We start from the raw sequence: 22,859 nt of genomic DNA on the forward strand, positions 1-22,859 counted from the left end.
GGAATAGTGCACAGTAATAATATGGTTTTTCAGATTTGGAATGACATACAGGACAAACATCTAAAAACATCACAGCATGTGGTAATTATGTGATGTGCTTCAAACCCATTGTTGGGTTAATTAGGATTTTTTAATTAATCGAGAAATATTACGAAAAATGAAATATTTTAAGAGCACGTATTTTGCACGCAAGTATGTATTTGGTCTATACTTAAAATGGCATTTCTGTCATACGTCTGGTTACTAGCATGGTCCTCTGTGGTCTCCGAGTATAGCAGTGATGAAAAATTGTGCCCCCCCTTCCCACTCCAGCATTTAAATTGCCCATAATTCCTTTAAATTGTCTGCAAGTGTGAATTTGAGAGTAAATGCTTGTTTGTCTAGACATGCCCTGCAATTGGCTGGCGACCAGTCAGGGGTGTCTATTTTCTTACTTTGACCAGTTAGGTTTTAATTGCTTTTTATTGATGGTCTTGAAAGGCGCTTGCAAATTGAATGTATTATTATTATTATTATTATTATAGCAGTCATATCAATACAGAGTACATGTACAATAATTTAATAATATTTAATATGATATTATTTAATATTCATTTATAATTTCATAATACAGTATACCGGTGGCTAAAAAACGAAGCATGTATCGTCTCTATCAACAAAATATACAAGTACGGTCAGTAAATGGGGTGAGATCATTGTCAAGAGCTTTTCAAATATCTACACGTGTCGCCTTCTTTCTCACCCGTTTCCTCTTTTTGTATTTTTAGCGTATCACTGCATCGGCCACCACAACTCGCTTCTTTCTTGACAATCATGCTATGTTGTTAGTGGTCCAGTAAAAACTAAGAGATTACTATATGTGGAACTTCAAAAAGTTTCTTGGCAAGAGCACTAATGGTTGCAGCGATTCTGGTATGTGCGCGAGGGTCAATCTCCAAGTATGTGCGTCCGAGTCTCAGATGAGATTTTCTTTTTTTAAGCCATTGTCCAGTTCGGCCACGTCACTCGGTGCTTCTCCCTTTGAACCCAGAACATAGTCCTTCTTCTTCATGAACTGTGTATTGAGTCAAATAGTGGATTTTATTTTGATGCTTTCAATTACTTTCACTTCAAGGCAAACTCGTTTGATTAAATTTCGAGTCGGAAATGTGACATCGTTTGTGACTTCCGAAAGTTGCTGGCGTTGCTCCAGAAGCAGACAAGCTTCCTCGTGATTACCGTCATTTTCTGTCAGCACATTCGCTTCATTAGTAGTTTGCGTGGAAGACCAACACCCGTGTCACCAATTGTTGATGACGCTCCACAGCCGCACTAAAATTACGGGAAGGCTTGCTTCCCACATAAAACATCTTACCGCCGTGTCGGCAAAAAATGAGGACAGCAAAGGGTCATTAGTTGCCACTTCTATTGTCTCCTTCTTACGAACATCTGTAACTTGCTTTTTACGGGACCGCAACCATGACGGTGAATAAAGAATTGCATTGTCTCTCTCGTAGATTAACAAATTGAGATGCTATCGTTTGTTTCTAAGTACAGTATGTGGTCTTGATTTCATTTATCTGTGTGACATGAGAGCACGATCACATGGTGGTGAGCGAAAACAGAATACAGACTGCAACAAAATAATCTCCACTGCTTTGTCCAAGTACAAAACAAAGGCAGCAAGAGAAGCAGACACTGTGCGTACTTGTGAATTCTTCTGACTGCGTGCTTGAAAGACGGACCGGCCCGGTGTCTTTCGCTGATTTCCACTGAACAATGGCTGCCGGTTTAAGAAAGAATCTTCAATCACGCAACTTGGGCCGGAATCCTACCCAAATATTTGGATCTTGTGGGTCAAGGGACTTTTGTGCTCATTTGTTTGCAAATACGTGCCGGTCACTCAACACGGTCTGCAGAGTCACTGAGGTGTTTGCTCACAAGAATGAGGCAGGCTTGGACTTTTGTGAAGTGAACATTTTGCAACCACCTTGTTTGCCTTCAGTCCGCCTCTCCATAGCGCCAGTAATATCGCAGAATCGAGTTTCAATTTTGCCTGCTGACATGTGAGCCTTTGACGTCATTCCGTTCAGTCCCAAAAAACTGACTGCTGAGTGCAATCATGATGCCAATTGCAGTCACGTTCATTCCTCAAATCATCACATCCGATAGTAGCATCTTTGTATGAATGGGAGGATGAAACAAAGGGCTAGTGTATTTTATGTCCAAAGCAACTTTGAATGTTCATGTCAACAAACATGATTCAAGTCAAATGACTGCAACATTGGTCCCGCTCCAACGGCAATTCCTCATGCACACCAAACGCGACATTTCCCCGGAAGGACATTTCACGGCGCCTTGTGTTTACTAACTCTGTTTTCTCTTTTTATTTGTGTCACGGAGAGAATTTTAGACAGTCTCATATGTCATATGACTGTAACAACATGACAATTATGTGTCATTTTTGTGGAAGTTTATCCTAAACGAAAATCCTCCCCAACAAATAAATCCAGTGACGTACATGAGCTCTACTCAAACCTCATGCTAATTTTGACACGTTCACTTCCCGAAATGCTGTCCCCATACAAGCTAATCGGTGGATATAATGAAATCAAACATGTCAGCTCTTCACAGAAAGGCTTTCCCGAGAAGCAGACTAAACCAAAACGGTGGGCAAATCTGTTGAGAAATAATCAAGCTACATGATTTTAGTCACATTTGAAGGCTTTTGTTGACCAGATTTTCAATAAGCGATATCACCCAAAAATATTCAACCAAAAAGCTAATTGCTAATTCGAGAGAGTGGGGAGTAGGATATAATGACGGGTTTCTAACTCCTCGGTCACTACAAAGGGAGTTTGAGTGGACATTTTAGCTCAAGATCCCGCCCAGATTGCAATGTTTGTAAATTGTAGTTTTGAGTGACAGTTGAGAGATGTAAGGCCATTCCTCGATCCTTCAAAAACGTCTCCTTGTGACGTTCTCCAGAATGATCTCGTTTGGTCGGCGAGAGACTGACAACTTTGCCTGCGCATGTACTGAAGTCCTTCGTACTGACTAAAGGTGCTACTAACTTGTGATCATCTTTTCTGAAGCTGCTGCTGCGACAGACGTGTGATCTTTTTGTGCTGTGTAGCGTGAAGTCCAGCACCGAGGGACAGGCGTACACAATTTATGATAAGAGAAGTGAAGCTGCCAGTAGATGGGCCTGTGGGAAACCACTGTGCAAATATACACACTTTCTTAAATCCTTTTTTTTTTTTGCCCTGACATTTTGAAAATATTCCTGAAATTCCCCATAGATGGGGGCGCTCATTCGAGCGTAGCACTGATGGTTTATCACTGTCTGTTTAACATGTGACAAAAGCAGAGTGTGATGAGTGTTGAAGACTCTTTTAAGGCCTTTTCAAGCATTGAGCAGTTTTGAAGCCTGAGCAGCTCATTGTGATCTCTCCTATCAGCTCTTGTTTTACTCTTTCGCTTTCATCATTCAGCTTGTCGTTCTCTTTTTATGCTTTGCAACTCAATGCAACTGATTGCGTTTGGCTGTGTCTTTGTTCTAGCTCCAGCCGGAGCAGCTGGACTGTGGTGCGGCCCACCTGCAGCATCCTTTGGCCCTACGGCGGCCCCTGAAGGCGCTTCCTTTATTCCAATACAACGGATTGAGCTCTGTGGCTGTGGACGATGTGCTCAACCACACCGTGGTTTATCTAGGAACCTCGAATGGACGACTTCGAAAGGTAAGACGCACACGCACGCACATCTCACTATATTTATCTATCTATCTAAATATATATATATATATATATATATATATATATAAAGTTCATTGAGTCTCTTATTTAGAATTATTCATTAGTTTTTTTTATCTCAAACATGCTTAGTGCTCTGTGACGCCCACCCACCCTCTCCCCGCAAGCTCCCCCCCTCAGTCATGAGGCATCCTGTCCCTTGATGTGGTCCCAATGATGGGTGACTTAGCGCCTGACACACCAGCAGAAAGCTGTTAACAAGGTGGCTTGGCCACGTCTGACTTGTTTGCGCTGTGTTGTGACCGCCTCGGACATGGGGGGGAATCCTGTCCAATTAACAGCATTCCTTAATTCTGTCGCACATTCCTCGTCAGCCCTGACTGGGCTCACTTGGCGCTGGTCCGCCTGCAAGCGCCACAGGCAGCTCCTCAACAGTGGAGGGGAAAACCAACATCATGAGCACTCTCTTCCAGTGCTCCCTGACCTTTTGCATTCAAAACCAATAACAACTTTTGCAAAAATGAAAAACAATCCCGCTGCTGGTGTTTTTTTTTTCTTTCCCAGAATGACAGTACTGCTTGAACCATGTGGGAGTAAACAAGTACGCAGATTGCATCAGATGCGTCAGGGGCCATTCGAGTGTCAGAGTGTTAGAGGTTTATCAGAGGTGCTGAGGGGAGCCGAGCTCCCGGCCAGCCTGGCAGGATCCATTTATTGCTTGATCTTGATCAATAATGCTGCTTGATGACCCTTTGCATCATTTGTACAATAGTCATTGCTCATTACTACCGCACTAATGGTCGCTTTACATCGCTTAATGACTCTCTGTACTGAACTTGCTGCCTGTGTTTATGTCTTAGAGACTTGTTAATGTTCAATATTTTGCAGACTATTAGGCACACCGTATTAATAGGCGCACTCTCAATTAACGGCTCTATTTAATAATAAAATCATATATAAAATGCACTGGGTTGAAAGGTACATCATTTTTGTGAAGAATTGTTAAATAGTTTATTGTAATTGGACCTCATGTTTATTTGATAGATTTAGCACTTTTATGCTCGGTTCAGTTGAAAGCATCAGGCAGTGTCGTGTGGTCACTTGTTTTTGTTCGCTGTGCAACTACACGGGTGTTGTTTTTAGCAAAGGAGGGGATCCTCCCACAGATGGAAAAAAAGCAAACATCCCTTGTAAATCCGGTGCGGATGTGTTATTACTGTAGCTAATGCTAAGTGCTATCTTGGTTGATAGTTCAACAGCCATAAATAAGTCAATGCACACACCATCAGCTATTGGAAGCTTGTTGTGCCGTTCACCTCGCGCCACATTTCGCTGCGGATAGAATGAGAACGCAAACATCAATGTTAATGTACCGCAATAGGAGAAATGTACTTGATGTTTACCTCTCAGTGCCACAGACCGCAATGATATTGTCCCACATTATAACACTGGAAATGCGCCGCCTCAAATGGCTCACATTAGGACTACATTTCGCATGATTCTTAGACACAGAAGCAGAAATTAGTCCTAATTACGAAATTACAAAAACATAAAGACGCCTGTTTGCGATTAGGTGCGGAAGAGAATAACAATGCAAACATAATTAAGGAGGATTTGAGTTAAAGGAGACGAACTGAACGATCAAAGTGCGCAGTATGGTCCGAAAAATTCGATATATATATATTAGAGTGGCTTCAACTACCAAAGACAAATTCCTTTCGTTTTCTTGAACAAAGTTGGCCAGTAAAGATGTTTCGGATTTCAACGTAATGTAGATTTTCATGCAATTTCCTTCACACATTTCTGAGAGGAAAGCATAGCGCTTTTTGGAAACTTCTGTGTCCAAACTGTTGAATCTGATAAAGCTGATTTCAAAGTTGGCCCACAGCAAAAGAGAAATGGATGGAATTGATTAAAAAAAAAACAACAACAACACACTGTCGCACGCAGGCGCCGTACAAGCAGTCACACAGCAAAATAAAGAACAAACTAAAATCAGAACAACAGACACACACACATGGACCGAGTGGTGATTGATGGAATAAAAATAATATGGGACGAATATTAATGACTTCTGTGGGACTGTATGGTATAGAACACTGTTCTATTTTTAATCTTTCAATTTAATTAGCTTGGTGTCAGATTTACGAAACGAGAATGCGAGCGTAACTTCGTTCAAATAAATGACCAGTCAACTCAGTACGACTATTGTAATAAAATGCATATTAACCTGATTACACACCTGCGGATGGATACGTTTTGCAGCAGCAGTGAACACCAGTACGGAGTACCGGCACTACTTTTAGCTTCTAGCGTACCGGGACTTTTTACAGCGTAGATGGACTTCACATGAGCCCACAGTTCCCGGTCTTGTTCTATTTCTCTCTTGCGCTTGGTAATACTCGTACTCCTCTGGCTATAGTTGTGTGCACTAAATGGCCAGGCTGTTGGTCAAACAACCAAATTAGGTATTTTTTATAATATATTTAGGGAGGTTGAATTTTCCCGAATGGCCAATGGATTTCCGGGCTGCTGCGATTGGTGTAGCCCACCAATCCAAAAGTTTGCCCACCCCTGCCCTAACCCATAAATGGACTATGGCAAAAAATGTGCCCGCTAAAAAGATAAGACAGTTGGTCAACGGTAATGCATGCACCATCGTATAAGTGATCATTTGAAAATGGAAACACTTGCCGGGATTTTTAGGAATCAAGTGTTGCATATTGATATTTATTAGCTTCCTTCCGCATTGAATCTTTGAATTATTGTAAGAAATCATCAACGTCATCAGTCTTGACTTTGATGAATATCTTCATTATCGCTTGAAACATAAAAATAAAGGTAATATGAGCATTTGTGTAATTTGAGGAGCGTGTATTAAACTGGTAGTACGTCGCATGAATCAGTAGTTGTCCCAAAAGGTCGCTGACCCCTGCTCTAGCCTGACCAATGATTACCGAACGAATGAGTGAATGGGTTTGTCTCGATACTTTTGTCAGCGTGGTGTCGGTCTGCTGTCGTTTGCGAGTGTGTGCGTGTGCGTGTGGCTGCCCCGAGGACAGCGAGTGGCGGGCTGTTGCCGAGCTTAATGGTGCTGTTAGCGGGCGTAATGTGATTGCGGCTGCGACTTTGGCCCAGACGAAACACGGGGGGGACCGACACTGGCGCAGATTAAGTTAGGGCAGCTCTTTGGCTGCGTTTGGAGAGAGCTCTTGCGCAAGTCATTTGGAATTACAAGCTTTTTTGTTTCTGAATCAATGAAGTCTCCCCCATCACAGCTGACTTCCAATTTAGTTTGCTTTTAAGCACCCCCTACGGTCCCTACCTAGTAACCTAATAAGAAACTTCCCAACCTACTACTAATAACCTACTAACCCTACAGAGGCACTCACACACAGCTTGGTTGTGACCAGTGATTCATTTAGTAAACAAGCAGACTTTATCTTGCCCTGCTTCCACCTGCGTCTCTTCTGCTCTTCATGGAAGGCAGCTGAATGGAAGGGGCCACATCGACAATCAAAGGAACCGACTTCCTGTTCTTCTTCTTCTGCTTCTCGTCCTTCGTCTATGGAGCCCTAGACGCGACATAGTTGAAAAGCAATCACTTGTGGGCACACTGGAGGTACACAGGCCACACACAATAGTAAATTGTGGCCACAATCCACAAATTTGAGGCATAGCACAAGCTTGAAATAGAAATCAATGATTTTACTGCCTTCCTCATGAAAGAACTTGAGGGTTTATTCGATTTCCTTGACATCCATATTTCGGTCCATGTACTGGCATACCTTGTCCTCATTAGTGAGACGATTCAGTGTACTATAGCAGTATGTCTTCCAAGTCAAATTCTTGCCACTGCGGCTTTCCACAATACTAAATGGCAAGGGTGTCTAAACAGTTTCTTCCACGTGGAGCATGCAGACTAATCAAAGGATACAAGGGCCACTTTGAAATTCTTTTGATGAAATCCTTTGATTTTTTTTTTTTTGGCATGACCCTTGTTCATTTGACGGATGCATTTCATTATTCACACGTCAAAACAAAGAGACTAAACGATTCGGAATACAAAGGAAAAATACATTGTGCTGACTTTAATATTTCATGTACACAGCTGAGCATTTCATCAGCTCGTTATATCTCCGTTGTGGCCACCATTTCATTGATTTCCTGCCATGTCAGTCCCGTTGCCACGTGTGTGTGGCCTGTTGTGTGCTCACCGCATCACCCTGCATCTGTTGACGTGCTGCTGAAATGTTTGCTGAAGACGTGGAATGGAAACAGGTGGCACACCTGCAAGTCGGAACATCATGTGTGGAAACAGGTTGGCAAGGTTAAAAAACATTTGAAAGCTGAGATAAAGCCAATCAGCCCGGCTTAAGCTTCTATCTGGCCGGGTTTTACATTAACTAGATGATTTTGGTTAATGTTTTTGTATGTTTGTGTTTGAGAGAGAGAACGAGAGGGAGGGAGAGAGTGAGAGAGAGAGAAAACAGGAAAGGGAGTGAGAGGAAGCGAAAGGATGTGACACAGCCGTGCTTGTGGTTCAGTTTGTCAGTCCATCAGTACGTCTCGAGTTTGTAGGAAAAGCCTTCAGATTATGGCAAGAAGAGCTTTTGCTGTCTGCTTGACAGGAAATCTCACTCATTGCACTTTGTTTAACTCTGCTGCAGTGTGTGTGTGTGTGGGGGGGGGGGCGTGCGTGTGTGTGTGTGTGTGTGTGAGCAAGTTGGTGTGGATGTACAGATCATGTCACCCGTTTTATGGAGCGCCAGCATGAAGATAAATGAGCAGTCTGGTACAAGAATGCCCACGCCATAAATATCGTGTGGAGACGGTCAACAAAAGGAATATTAGTTCATCATGATTGAAATATTCATTCATTATTTTTTTCAAGAAGAAAACTAGAGGGGTGTCTTGTCTGTTTGAGGGGCTCCCTATTTAAATATTTGCGTTCCTAAATGAAGTGAAGGCTGTTAAATTGGATCTCCATGGAAGACTTCTGATGAAAACGTCGCTGTTGAGTGTTTAACTTAAATATCACTTTTGTCCTTCTTGTGTGGCATGTAACCCGAAACATCAGAACTTCTTTCAGTTCTTCACAATGTCTCTGTAAATCTTTGCAAAACAAATCTTCCAAAACACTTGTCTTTATTGCGTTTTTCATAGCGTTTGCTCCAGGCTACCTCTGGGTGGCAAATGAGAGTGAGTACTACTGACCTGAATTCAAACCATGACAAACACTTTTTGTATTCGGGGTTGTGCCTCCAGATATTACCCAAAATGTTGAAGCTGTGTTGCTTTCACAAATAAAATGCTCAAGTAATCCGGCGTTAAATTGTTGTCAAGAGACAATGGCAAGATGGAGTCGCCACTCGTAAAGGGACAAACTGGTAAGAAAACGTCCTCCATCATCAGGTTTATGGAAGACATTTTCTCACAAATGTGTTGAAAAGGTTTGCGAGCTAACATCAGCGGGGCGTATTTGAGCATCTGTGCCGAAATGTAATTCAAGTTTGCCCTACATCCAGTGACACTTGCACGGCATGCGGGGTCTTCCATTTTGTAACGCTCCAACACTTCTCTTTTCCAGGTGACCCTCTCGTCAAACATGACGTCAGCCAGTCAGCGGACACTAAAGCTGCCGGCCAGCGAGCCCGTCCACCACATCATGACTTTTGATCCCAATGACAGGACCTATCTTTACCTCATGACCTCCCACCATGTAAGACAGCTGCCATTATTTGTTTATTGTCACTCATTCACGCTGACCAAACCCAAAATTGTTTCTGCACGATCGCTCGCTCATCAGCCAGTCATGTTTGTGACACGTAACCACACAAAGTTGAAAGATTAATGCAGTGCTTCCCAACTTATTTTTATCACGAGCCACTTTGTTGTTATGGTTGCCTTCAGGCAAAACTGGTGAAAATTGTATAATTGCTAGGGCTGTAAAGGTGAATCAAAAAAATGAGGAAGGATGAATAATCTGGCGCCTGACTCCTGGCTGCACCGAGTTGAAATGGTGGTGTTGATGAGCGACAGGTGTGCAGGAGCAGGAACGTAGGGGCGTGACCAGGAAGTGGGAAGGGGCCGCCCAAGCCCATGTCAGGAATCACAAGAACAGCACATGCTTGGAATGCAGACAGGGAATGAAGACATCCACGTGGAGTCGTGGCAGGCAAAGAATTCCATTTGAATGATGAATGAATGAATTTCAACCTCAGTCGTAACGTTTGGGATTTGAAGAAGGAAGGGATCATGAGCACGTGTGTAGAAAACAAATAATGTGAAGAAAAGCCTCACGAGTAAACAGGAAACGGTGATGCTCTTTTGTCAGGGCCACGACGGTCCAACCGACATTGTGGTACACTTGACAGCGATGCCTCGTAAAAACATCAGCAGTCATCAATCGAAAAGCAACATCATAGACTGGAGTGCTTTTCATATAGGGCGCAAGGGCACGCATTTAAATGAAATGACAAAATGGAGCTTGTACGACATGCTTACTTCAATAGCCAGGATGATTTATTCCTGTAAAAGATTGCCAGCAAGTGTTTCAGTTTGTTTAACAGTTTGGTTACACGTGTCTGAAAAAAGACAACTTGTCCTCATCAATTCAAATGCTTACTCACAACACGAAACGCTTTCTAAAGTCAGATTTGTTTTATTTGCAAGTCTTGTTTTTGTGAGTTAAATGGTTATCTGAGCGCCAAAGTTCAATGCTATGGACTTGTGTCTGGATCTGAATGTAAATGCATCTTGTGCAAACAGACGCTTTCAGATGTGCCCAGGCCTATTTTTACTTCAACGTTTTAGAATGCAAAAGTCCAGGCGACCATTGTTTGATTTGGATGTAAACAAAGTATCTAGACGAGGCCATACGAAAATACAAAATTCATCCAAACTATTTTATGTTGTTGCCTGCAAAATTGTTGTACTGCATCATCCTTCCACAAAATGACTCCTTGCACATATAAGAGCGCTAATGCAATACAAGCTCTAAATCAAATATCTCGCTTCGTCGGAAATAGTTAACACGTTAACTTTGACAAGTTGGACACGGTCAGACAGAGTTGAGTTTTTTTAATTTAAAAAAAAAAAATTTTTTTTCATTTTTTTAACTTTTGCCAGAATATTTGCCACAGCCGTCGATTATAATGCAGTCATTTGAATTACCTTTTGGCATCTCCTGAGGTTTTGTGCTTTATGCTTGAGCAGATGCTGCGGGTCAAAGTGGCCCAGTGTGACCAGTGGACGAGCTGTGAGGACTGTTTGGGGGCGGGTGACGCCCACTGTGGATGGTGCACTTTGGAGAATCGGTAAGAGAGCAACTCACCCATATCCACCCACCACAACATTCTTGTAGTTCTGTGAGTAGCTTTTTACCAAAAAAATCTTACCAAACCATTTGTGAGTCAAAGTGTCACAATGTCACAAAAACTATTGAATTAATGATGACGTCATCTAAAAAAAAAAAAAATAATTCTCTGGAACTCTGAGGGCCTTTAGTTAAACACTTGGCGATTATTCTTTGAATGGTAACAAGTTCATTGCACCTTTTAACAACTTGTGAAAGAGCAATTTCATTGTCATGCCTGTCACTGTATACGTAGCATAGAAAAAAAGGAAAGAAGAAACTTTCTTGGCGTTGGATAAGAATACAAAGACATTTCATAGAGTCACGAAATTCATCGTCTTCTTTGTGTTAATTAGTTGATTTTTTTTTAAATTTCTTCAGACAAACAGAGGTTCTTTTTAGCTGAGTTAAAAAAAGAACCTCCGATTGTCTGAAGAAATGAAAAAAATCAACTAAATGACATTTCGTTTTGTAGCATCTGTCCTACAGCAGCTAAAAATCTAATTTAAAGATAATTCAAACAACTAGTTCAATAAAGTGTGTGGCTTTTCAAAAGAGACGGCTGGGAGTCGATCGAAATTGTGGAAGTGGTTGCAAATAGCTGAACAAAGTTACATTATTTGGAGTAAATTCATGATCTCTGTTGTATCCACGAAGTGAAATTGGAGCATGTCTCGAGGCATCCTATCACCTGATTAATGAACTTGCAATCAAAACTCATGAATACTTATGTTCCTAAGTGTGAAACCTGAGAAATATGCTCAAAATCTATTTTTTAAAGACACAAAACTATGTTTGGATTTGGCCCGAGAGCTGTCTTGTTCAGCCTCTTGTTTCAATTTCACACCATTCGCCCCTTGCTTTCCCGCCGTTTTCTGCACATATTTATTGTAAATAAATCCACAGCCCTTGGACCAATGATTCCGGATTGCAACAAGAGGCCCAACGAGAGATCTCCACAGCCAAATCCAAATGTAGTCTTGCTGTGTCTTAAATCAAGCCGTCTGTCACGACGACGTGCAAACGGCTGCGACTGATTAATTCGATCACGCTTGAGAATAACGGCAGGCAGTTTGGACGCAATCAGAGGTCCGATCGCTGGCCAGGTCCACGCCGTTTGAGTTCCTGTTGGCTTGCGGTGGCGAACAAGCCTCGCGGGCTGTTTTGGGGATTTGGAGGGTGATCTGGCTTTCCTCGCTGCTTGGTTGTTATTCACTGACGTCGAGCCACATGTGAGTAACGTCGCTCACTCTAGCTTTGCCAGCTCTCGGGAAGAGAGAGAGCGTTCTTGCTCGCTTGCTTGCGTGATTAAAGTGAATCAGATGAGCTAGTGACTTTTGTGATGAGTTGTGCTGCAGCTCTCGAGGCTCTGCCGCTGCCACAGGCATTTCGGAGCTGGAGGAGTGGAACTGATGAGGGGCTCTGTGCGTGCGTGCGCGTACGTGTGGTCAGACTGTCATCTTCCTGTCTCCTCTCCTTATTTATCTATCTGTCGTCCCTTTCTCGCTTCACTGCATTTTTTTCACCCTTGTGATTCTCTCTTTGTCTTGCTTTCTTGCTCTGTCTCTCTCTCTTTCTCATGCTCATATTTTCCAATAGCTTCAAGAATTTGGCCATCCCTCAGTCATCCTCCACGTCTGTCCCCGCAGACCTCGTCTCGTCCGCCCCCCCACCACCCTTGTCCTCTTCTCTCCCCGTCGACAAAGGCGCGTTGATTGTGCCGATGGTGGTGGGAGGGAGAGCGCACACTGGCTCTTTTGACAAGGAAATGTCAAAGTGTGTGAGCCTGTGCGCTTCTGTGCGCGTGTGTGTCACTGCGAGTGTGCGGCTGTCTGGGAGCTGATGTCATGAGAGTGCGTTTGATGTGCTCTTTGCACACTCAAAGTCAGCCCGGCGTCCGCGCCAGCGCTCGTGGCCGCCGCCTCCTCGGATGGCGAGTTTGGTCACGAGGGGGCTCGCTGGGCCGTGTCTTTCGACGGCCTCCAAGGTGCACTGAGCAGCAATCGCCCCAAAACCTCAGAAGGCGCCTCTGTCTCTGTGTGTGTCTGCTTGATTTTCTGCACGGCTCTGATGCCTCGCGGTGCATTGCCATGCATCACCAACACCAAAACATCTCTGTTGCCTGCAAAGGGAGGCCTGCCACAGATAAAAACTCAGTCCTTGATCAAATATTTCATACTGGAGCCTTTTTCAGACAGCACTTCAGTTCCTTGATTGGAATCAAATCATGCGACATGTGCAGTTTTTGCTATGAACAAATTATCATCCTTATCTGTGCGTGTACGAGCACATACAGTATGTTCCCCTGCTGTTTAACAGTCTCTGTCGCTTCCCACCTTATCTGAAGCGCGCACACGCAAGCAGGAGGTGATGAGTTTCACTGTTTATATTTTAGCAGCATCTGTTAACTGTGTTTATTTTAAGTGGCTGTTTGAAATGCACGCCGTTAGGATTTGGTTAGCGTGCGTGTCAACTGGATGTTCCTCGCGTGTTTATTCATTTTTTGGACCTACAAGAAGCGGAACTGATCCTTGAATCGATTCCTTCTGTTTAGCCACCTTGCAGCTCCAGCCGTCTGTAACCCAAATCTCATATTTGTTGTTCTGCATGTTGTTCTTTCAAAATTAAAGGTCACGTTTGCGCAATGTTTCCTTCAGCAGGGCTCACAGATCAAATCTAGTCTTTGCTTCTCTGTAACTTGTCAATGGAAAATAGCAAAAGATGTTTGCCATTCGCCCTGAGTTAGAGGCCGACTTCCTTTCTCTATATATAATCAAGACAAAATGCATCTGGCAGTGTATATGCAATTCATTGTTTCAGAGATTTTACGACATCCGCCTCTGACTGAAAAGTCTGCTATCGAAATGTGAGATTAGATCAGCCCTTCTCAAACAGTGGGGCAGGCACCCCTGAGCGAGGCCATATGACCCCCAAGAGACATTATTTTTTGCTGTTTTTCTTTTCTTGCAGTACTAAAATAAAGTGTAATTACACCTCCACTACAGTAGGTGGCAGTGGCACTCTCAATGTCAGCGTATAAACAATGTTAAATGAGTTATTCCGTAGATTTAAATCTATTTTTTCTTTTGTGATGATGACAGCTGAACACAGTTCAACACGGAGTCCACTGTCTGTAACTGTTGCGTTTGCGAAAACAGCACTTGGAATTTATGAGATTATTCATGCAGAGGGGATTTTTTGTGGCTTTCAGAGCCACTTAGTGCTATTTTTAGCACAGCGGCTGACCTCATGGCCATTCTCAGCCCCACGGTTCCAATGGGACGAGAATCCTCAGACACAAACGCTAAAGCATGCAGTCACGCACACACATTTGCAACAACAGTGTTGAAGGTGGGGGTTGGTGGAGGGAGGATGGGGGGGGGGGGGCGCCGCACTTGTTAGTTAGCGTGTTGGGATGCAGCTAAATGGGGTCTCCTCCATGTGAGGTCACTTTGTGCTGCAGTGTGCAGATGAAGCAAGCCGGGTGCCAGCAGCAGCAGCAGCCAATGAAGTTCATTAGTGAGGCACTAGTCAAAGTGTCTGTCGGCCCTTCGCGCTTGATGAATGCCTCGTCGTCCTCTCTGTCCAAGACATTCATTAATGTTCACAGACATACACACTGTGTGTATGTTTGGAGAAACAGTGAGGGAGGGCTGTTTAACCAACTGCTTTAAGAATGACTAGTTTTCCCCGGATTGGATACCGGCGAGCAGTCTGTGATGGCAGCGCCCCTGGGATGGGTTACCATAGCGATGCATGTGACCCGGAGTGAAGGTTGTTGTGGCAAAGTGACAGGTGAGCTGCGAGTATCACAGGCGCACTTGATGCATTTTCGGCAGGCAGGCGTGCAGCGCACAAAAGGCAGCCGTCGGAATTTGTGCAATAGGCCACTCCATCACAATTAGCAACTGCTTACACGCACTGATGATGATGATGATGAGCTTCGGAGATCGAACACACTGTTCCTACCACTTGCAGAACAGTGTGCTGTGCAGTCCAGTGATAAAATGCGCCTTTGACCGCACAATTCGGAAGCGGGTGGCAAACATGTTCTGTCGTATGGCCTGAAGCTACGAAATACATCTGGTCACATGACTTTTCAATCAAGGGATCGCTCTACCTGTTTGTCCAGGTGTAGCATCCAGAAGGAGTGTGCCCAGGGACTGTTGGCACGCGCGTGGATTGCCATCGGTGAAGGCCCCCAGCAATGTCCTTCCATGACCTTGACTCCCCCAGAGATCAGCATTGCTGCAGATATCAAGGTACACACACATTGCCTGACACCCTTCTATGACTGTCATGGGAACAAGCTATTTTAATCTTTTCAACCAGACACCTAGTCATGTGTATTAATAATCACAAAGGTTAGACTCACTTCATATCGGTCTCCACTCAGTTTATTTGACAAATATTACAGTGCGTGCTATCTGCATAATCAAGCATAACATCAGCAATTACGACATCAGAGTACTGAGCATTCAAATGTTTTATAGTCCATCACTTTAACATTGCTAAGCAATTGGGCAATTAGTGGCTGCGATGTGGCATTTATAAAGGCGTGAAGATATTTTGCTGAGGGAATAATTACTTCCAACAGTGTTCAGTGTCACCGCAGCCTCACAGCTCAGTTGTGGACTTTTGTTGTAACATTACTGTTATGTTTAGCGTTTATTGCACCGCAGGATGCCATTTGCCACAATTGGATTAGGTCTGGCAAAGCCTTCTACTCCAGTCCAACATGGCTACTGACATCAGTTGAGGGTGAAAGTTAGGAAACTTTGACCTAATGACGTGAATGTCACACAGAGAAAAGCACACTTGTGAACAATCACATGAATGGTGACTAAATTCCATTTAGTTGCTGTGGCTCGAAGCCCATGTTTCGTTCTAACATTGGCACATTTGTTAACGGTAACACCTGTGCTTTGCCTTATGTAACAAGTCACCCATGGCCTATTGTTCCCAGCGACACACATACTGACCGTTTGGACATGCTAACACTTATCAAACTTAAAATGGCTCATTTTGCGTTTCTAAATTGCGTTTCTGAAAGGCTGGTTCAAACGAGAGACGACGTGGAGAACTTTTAAGTGTAAACATTTTAGAAAAGCCAGAAACAACAATGATTGTGACCTATGGTCTATTGAGCGATGCAATTTTGGAACTGGTGAATGACATCAGGGCTTACTCTTTGAATGTCACAAGAAGGAGTCATGCCAAATAGGCTATGACCTTTTCACTCTGCATTTCCTCATGTGTGGGTCATTTCAGTCCACTGTGACAACTGCCTGCTGCCTGCCTCTCCTAGAGCAGTTTTGCTAGTGTGCTGGCCAAGGTTTTAATCACAGAGTTACGCAGGTTGGGGCACATAAGTCCAATTCACACATACTCGAGACAAGTTAAGCAAAACAAAACATGACATGTTTTTTTTTTTAACGGTCCTTGGAATTATCATAGCGATTGATTTATTTTGTATAGTACAGTAATTTATTTGTTTGTCTTCCACTAACACTTCCAATTCCTTCTCTTCAAGTTTATTTTGCTTTTGCCTTGCACTCCCAAAATTGGCAGGGGGAAAACCATCAGAGCTATAAAAAGCAAAAATTATGTGAAGGAAAATATGAGGTAAATACATCCTAATTATTCTTTTAAATACGGCGATCTCTACGTCTTTCACATCTGTTGCCAACAGTGCTTGTGATCCGCAATTTTATACCCGTTTACCGCAACTTTCCTCATTGTGGGCCGAATAAAGGTCATCTCATCTCATCTCATCTTATCTTATCTGGGATCTAATCTGCCTTGGCCAAATGTGCTTTATTTTGCACAATGCCACAAAATGAATCATAGTACTCTACATAATTTCCTATGCAACGATTCTGAAATAAATTCAAGCGCATAATGAGTCTGCACAAGATGCAACACAAATTCATATTGAAAATAAATGTAAATTAAGAGGCGGGCAAGCTAATTTTGTTTGATGTTTTCTCTGCTAAATCCATCATTATGCGCTCGAGCTTCCTCATTTGATTTGAATGCAAGCAGGTAGACAGGAACGATGATGGTGACGATGTGTGCGTGTTGTTTTCACTGGAATTGCTGCCGTGTACCTGCAGCATAATAACAATGTGACAATTAGCTGCCTGCGAATTTGCACTCGAGGAATCCATTTGACCCTCAATTCCAGACCGTAATTAGGCAAGGCTGAAAGATGACGTGTCATTAATTGCTTCATTACTCGCGGATTAGTCCGTTATGTGGGTCACTCGGACCGGGCGCTTCCATTCTACCGGCTGCTAACGCAGGCTAACTCCACCGGAGCCACAGGAAGTCCAGCTCAAGGATGTCTCCCAAACAGGAAGCGGCAGGCAGGAAGTCAGGGCCTTCGCCAGGAAATGATCAATGCCACTGAACAATAGAGGAGCTTTTTAAGATACATTAGCACATGTTTGTGACCACTTCTCTTCGTATTTGTCTAGCCTTGGAAGATTTCGTCTCACACTTCCTCTCAGTCGCCCGATTTTTCCCACATTGCAATCACTTTGCTGAAATGGAGTCATATCAGAGAGGTGTTATGTTTCTCATGACATGGCTGTCATACTGCATCACATCGATAAATTTAGATGGAAAAAAATAGCAGCTTGCCATTTGTTTCTTTATTGTTAGTAAATTTCTGGTAAAGTACAGGACCAACTTTCAGTGAGTTGTGCTCTTTTCTCTTGAGAACACATGAAGCTCACCCATCTGCGTTTTCGCCTCAGGACGTGGGGATCCTCATAAACGGCATCGTTCCCGACCTGGTCGGCTTCCGGGTGGAGTGTGAATACGGGCCGGGCTTGTGGACGGCCGCCACCTTGCACCTGGGCCACGGCCCTGCTCAGATTCAAACGTGTCCCCTCCTCTCTCTGGAAAAATACCGGACCATACTCCCGGGCACAGGTGAGGCACGTGTCCGTCCGTCTGTTATTTGGTCTGGCTGCGTACCTGCGGCCATTACTGTCCTCAATCTGCTTGCACATGTGAGGTTATGGATTTAGAGAATGTTCAACACACTCTTTCACCCTTTCTGTGCTCATGGAAAATAACCTCCACAATTGGTGCAAAACAATTAAGTGTACTTTTCAGCTTTTTTTGAGTTTGTGTTGTCTTTCTTATACCATTGGGGGAAACTCACTTGTGTGCTCACCTTCATTAGTGGGCCCATTTACAAAAAAAATTAATTGCGTTTGCAATTTTTTTTTTTACATAAAAAGAACCCAGAAATACAATTAGATTGACATAAAGATTACAAATATTTTTTAGGCACGCCGGATCATTTTTCACACATTTTCCAAAATGCTTTTCAATTTTGTTCTGTTTTCATGAATGTTATGAAGATTTTTAATGAAAGTTTAGTGTAGTACTTTGTGTGTAGCATATAAGTATTTTTGAGTCAAAGTTGCTAGAAATCGTTCTGTTTGTATGACATGTTTCATTATTTTGGCAGATCATCTGACTGTCTCTGTGGCGATCAAAGTGAACGGCACATCCGTGGTGTCTGGAAGCTTCATCATCTACGATTGTGGGCGGACTGGAGCAATAAACCCCAAAACCTCGTGAGTTACACCTCTTTGTGATCCTACACTACTACACTATATACAGTAGGGATGTCAATCTCATTTGCGTCACTGGCCAGTAGTAGAGGGCTGTTAAAACTATGAACCTATTTAATAATAATAATAATAATAATAATAATGATAATAATAATGCTTCAGATTTATGTAACTCTATGATCACCTTATATTTTTCACATTCACAACAAATTGATGGATGACCATTTTGAGATCAGAAGCCAGTTAAAATATTTTTTCGATTTATTTAATAAATTATTTAAAGGAGGACTGGTAACAAATAATATTTGCAGTAGCTTACATCTCAGTGTTGTTAATAGTGACGAAAAATTGATAAGAAATTTGAAAAGTTGAAACACAGGATTTAACTTTGCGGTCCACTTAAAATGCTGTTTTAGCGCGGATCTGGCCCCCGTACCTTCAGTTTGATACCTTTGTTATACAGTATACAGCATGCACATGTTTACGGTTACTGTTGCTTGTCTAATGGAAAAATTTATGGTAAATACAATATTGGAATCAGTTCCTGCGGCCATCTTTTTGTCAGCTGTCATTTCTCCGTCATGCGTGACACCTTGCACGGTAACACATGCGTGCTCTATTTGTTGTGCCATAACCCAAAGATTGTGTCGCTTTTGGTCTAAAACTCGCGAGCCTCCCTTTGGGTTGTGTATTCACGAACATCCCCAGAGGCTTTTATCTTTCATTTTTCTCCTTCAACTCTTGAAGCCAGATTCAGATTGCTTTCCTATTTGTCTACACTGGGTTAGTATCATTTTAACGCAACAATGAGTTGACATTGCAAAAAAAAAAATAAAAATACAGTTAAGCGCCTTCATCAACATTTTTGACAATCTATGTTACAAAAGACGAAATGCAAACCAGTACAGTCATGACTGTATGCCTTTGTGTCTGCTGGCACATAGTTGAGGTCGAAGCAACCAATTAGAAGCAGTGAAAGCGTGACAGATGGAGGTACGCTGCCGAAATCCGTTCATTGGCCAGCTTCAGCTTGTAGCTCGGTCAAAATACTGTGACGATTACGAGCCTGCATGGAGAGAGTGGATCCACATTTGTGACAGTTTCAGATTATGCGACTGCACTGGACCCCCGCTGCTAACACGCGGATGTACAAAGAGCTTAGTCTCGCTACACAGCAATTGGGGGGATATTTGTTATGTCCCTCCAGCTTTTAAACCTTCCCATCAAAATTATCCCACAACCATTTCCTCGCATGTTCCAGAAGCCAAACCTCCTTGCGCTGTATTTTACATTTAAAGATGATTCATCCAGAAGCCTACTAGATTTGCAAAAAAACCCCAAAAAACTTCCTAAATGGTTCTTGGATCGCAATGAAGTTAAATCCGCATCATCTCTTAATGGAGACTGCCAATTTGCAGCCGCACATAAATGTCATCCCGCCTGCCCCGGCCAACTAGCGTTGTTGTTAAGGGCTGCAAGACGCCAGAGGTCAGCTCCTCTCCTCTTCTGGGCTGCGTTTGCCTGAAAGGCTTCTCCACTTTGTCCTCTGTCGCTACTTTTCCTATTTGGGCCTCGATGGGTAAATAGTGCTGTCACGTTCTCTTGCGGGGCTTCTTTTATATTTGGCTCGCTCAAGGTTTCCCGGCGCAGGATCAAACATGCGATTAATATGCTGTAACGCTAAGCCAAAGGAAATTGGATATGTATGTCTGGCCGCTCAGGCTGATGTTTGTTTTTGTCACAAAGAGGCTTTCTCCTATCTGGAGGCGATCCAGCTGGCTTCCGCCCGCATGCGGGACCATGTCGAGGATCCGAGTTATCTGATGGGCGCGGAGGCTTGCTGGGCCGTCGCGACCATCGTGTGTGTCTTTGACTATCGACACTGTCAGATTGCGAGCGCTTTTCTTTGCTTTGTGAATACGGTGTGAAGGTGCGAAGGCGACGGTCGCAGGTGGATGTGCGCAAGTCTTCACCCAATTTGCGCGTGCGCGTGTGTGAAATTAGACGGCGGATTGCGGCGAAGGTGATAATGAGCCCAGTGCCACTCTCACAGGATGAGCGTCGGCTTGCAAACCGCCGAGCTGCTCTGTTCGATCATATTTTAATCACTTCAAGCTGTTTTTTGGAATAATCCCTAAAGAGATTCTTGTGACCCACTTCTCGCCAATCTGTGCTCACTTTGTGTAGACATCACTTTAATAAATGTCCTTGATTTGAATTCCCGATCTATGTGGACTTTAATGCAAATAATGCTCATGCAAATCTGCCGCATGGGAAGTTGCACTCTTTCAGCATTTAGATTATTACAATGTAAATCTTGCCTTTGAGATTTTAGAGACTTGATTGTACACCATACGGGGTTTGAAATTGCTTTACAAAGCCAGCACACACACACATTCATACTCCAGTGGAAAAACAAAAGCAACTTTTCAGCCACGTTAACCACAAACTCTCAACACGCTGCAATGTCCTTTAGGCCTTGGAGAAGAACCTTTCCACAAAGATTCCCAATGTAATTTCCTCGATCTTATCTGGAAAACTTTATTGTATAAGGAAGTTTGTGGTCCAAAATGTGTGTGTCAGCGTGCTTTCTAGAATCCGTCTTAATTGTGTGTGCATCACGGTTGCAATGCTTCTGCCAAGGTCACTCGTGTACCTTGACGATAAACAGTGGACAGATGTCATAAAAAGACATTAGCGGGAAATGTTTCAACATTTTCAACCTCAGTGGTTGTACTTCAATCATGAAATAGCACGTACGTGAATGTCTATGTATATTGTGCGTGTGTGTGTGTTTTCTCTCCCGTCGCTTCAAAGGGGACTTAATGGTAACCAGAGCACAGCATTCCACCAACCACCCCGACTAGGACATCCACCTAACCTGCCCTCCCACTCTCTTTATATCTCTCAGTAACACACACACACACGCACAATCGCTTTCTCTCTCTCTCTCGCTTCCCTTAAGCAAACACATTCCCTGTTTTGCTTGAGCCTCAACTAGCGTCTCGGGTTTTGGCACCTCTTTATTGTTTCTCGCTTTCACGTGCGGTAGCGTCTGTGCACTCCTTGTCACGGCTCCTATTTGTCCCCGTGAAAGCGATCTTTTCTGCCGAACATACTTCTCTCTGACAGAGACGTGATTGAGGATGTGTGTTTAACCGCTGTGTCCACTGAGAGGGCCTAAGAGTGCAGGGCTGCTTGTGTATTTAGCGTGTGCGGTGTGTGCGCGTGTGGGCTCGTTTTGATCGAGGGGCCAATTTGCAGTCAGCATCGTAAGGGGTTAAACCTTTAGTGTTAGGCCAAGTTTCGAAGAAAATCTTCATGTTTTTGATGTTGTTTATGCGAACTTTATAGACAAACGTATCTAGACCTCAACTTGTAGACAATTGTATGCGTCCAATTTTGTAGGAATAGTTTGATGTGGAAGAACCTTGCTCGTCGGGTCCACCAAACATGTTTGGGACTCATGTCGAGATTGTGACCAAGTTTATTAGAGTTAATAAAAACGAACAAAATTACTAAAACTAAAATTGGAAATACATGAATAATGAAAATAATGATGATACAATAGGAGTGTATAATGGATGATTAAATAAATATATAATGAAATACAATTTTATTTAAAACTGAAATCTTACGTTTAATAAAACTAATGTCATTTAATTTTAATTATAGCAACAATTTCCTTCGTTTCCGTCTGTCAATTACTAACATGCATGAGATTTCTGGGTTAATTTGAAATGTTTTTTTATTTTCATTGTTTTACTTTACGCCCAAACATTTGTAGGAAGGTCAAATGGTCGTTTGAGAATTTTAGTTGACTTAACTTTATCACACAATACTTAATGACCTTTTTTATCTTGCACATGACAAACACACCATGTATTAAAAAAACAACTTCAACTAATACTAAAACGGGGGGCTGTTTGCATGAGTGTGTGTAGGGGTGAGTTGGTGTGTGTGCGTGCGTGTGATTGTTTGTGTGAAGTGATTAGAAGCAGACGACCCTCATGCCTCTTATCAGCTGCAGCTTTTCTGTTTTCACCGACTACCTTTGTGTCCAACTATAACACATATGCTGCAACACACACACCTGCACACACACCGTGCAGTCCTTCCAATTTGAAACCTTGTGAGAGTGTCGCTATTACCGGAGGCGCTATCATTCCTGGTGTGGGA

At 43.1% G+C, this 22,859-nt stretch overlaps 1 protein-coding gene across 1 annotated transcript in view; it reads left to right on the plus strand.

Moving 5' to 3' along the window:
* The window catches only part of plxnd1 (plexin D1), a 75,202-nt gene that overhangs the window by 1,630 nt on the left and 50,713 nt on the right, over window positions 1-22,859 (plus strand). Inside the window, exons 2-7 of the mRNA XM_088291125.1 lie at window positions 3,543-3,719; window positions 9,322-9,453; window positions 10,950-11,050; window positions 15,221-15,350; window positions 17,850-18,027; window positions 18,575-18,683. Of these exons, the coding sequence (XP_088147251.1) occupies window positions 3,543-3,719; window positions 9,322-9,453; window positions 10,950-11,050; window positions 15,221-15,350; window positions 17,850-18,027; window positions 18,575-18,683 (827 nt within the window). The remainder of the gene's footprint in view (window positions 1-3,542; window positions 3,720-9,321; window positions 9,454-10,949; window positions 11,051-15,220; window positions 15,351-17,849; window positions 18,028-18,574; window positions 18,684-22,859) is intronic.

Source organism: Idiotropiscis lumnitzeri, chromosome 3, assembly GCF_059441095.1.
Source record: "Idiotropiscis lumnitzeri isolate Australia: NSW breed Sydney's pygmy pipehorse chromosome 3, RoL_Ilum_1.0, whole genome shotgun sequence".
Lineage (NCBI taxonomy): Eukaryota > Metazoa > Chordata > Actinopteri > Syngnathiformes > Syngnathidae > Idiotropiscis > Idiotropiscis lumnitzeri.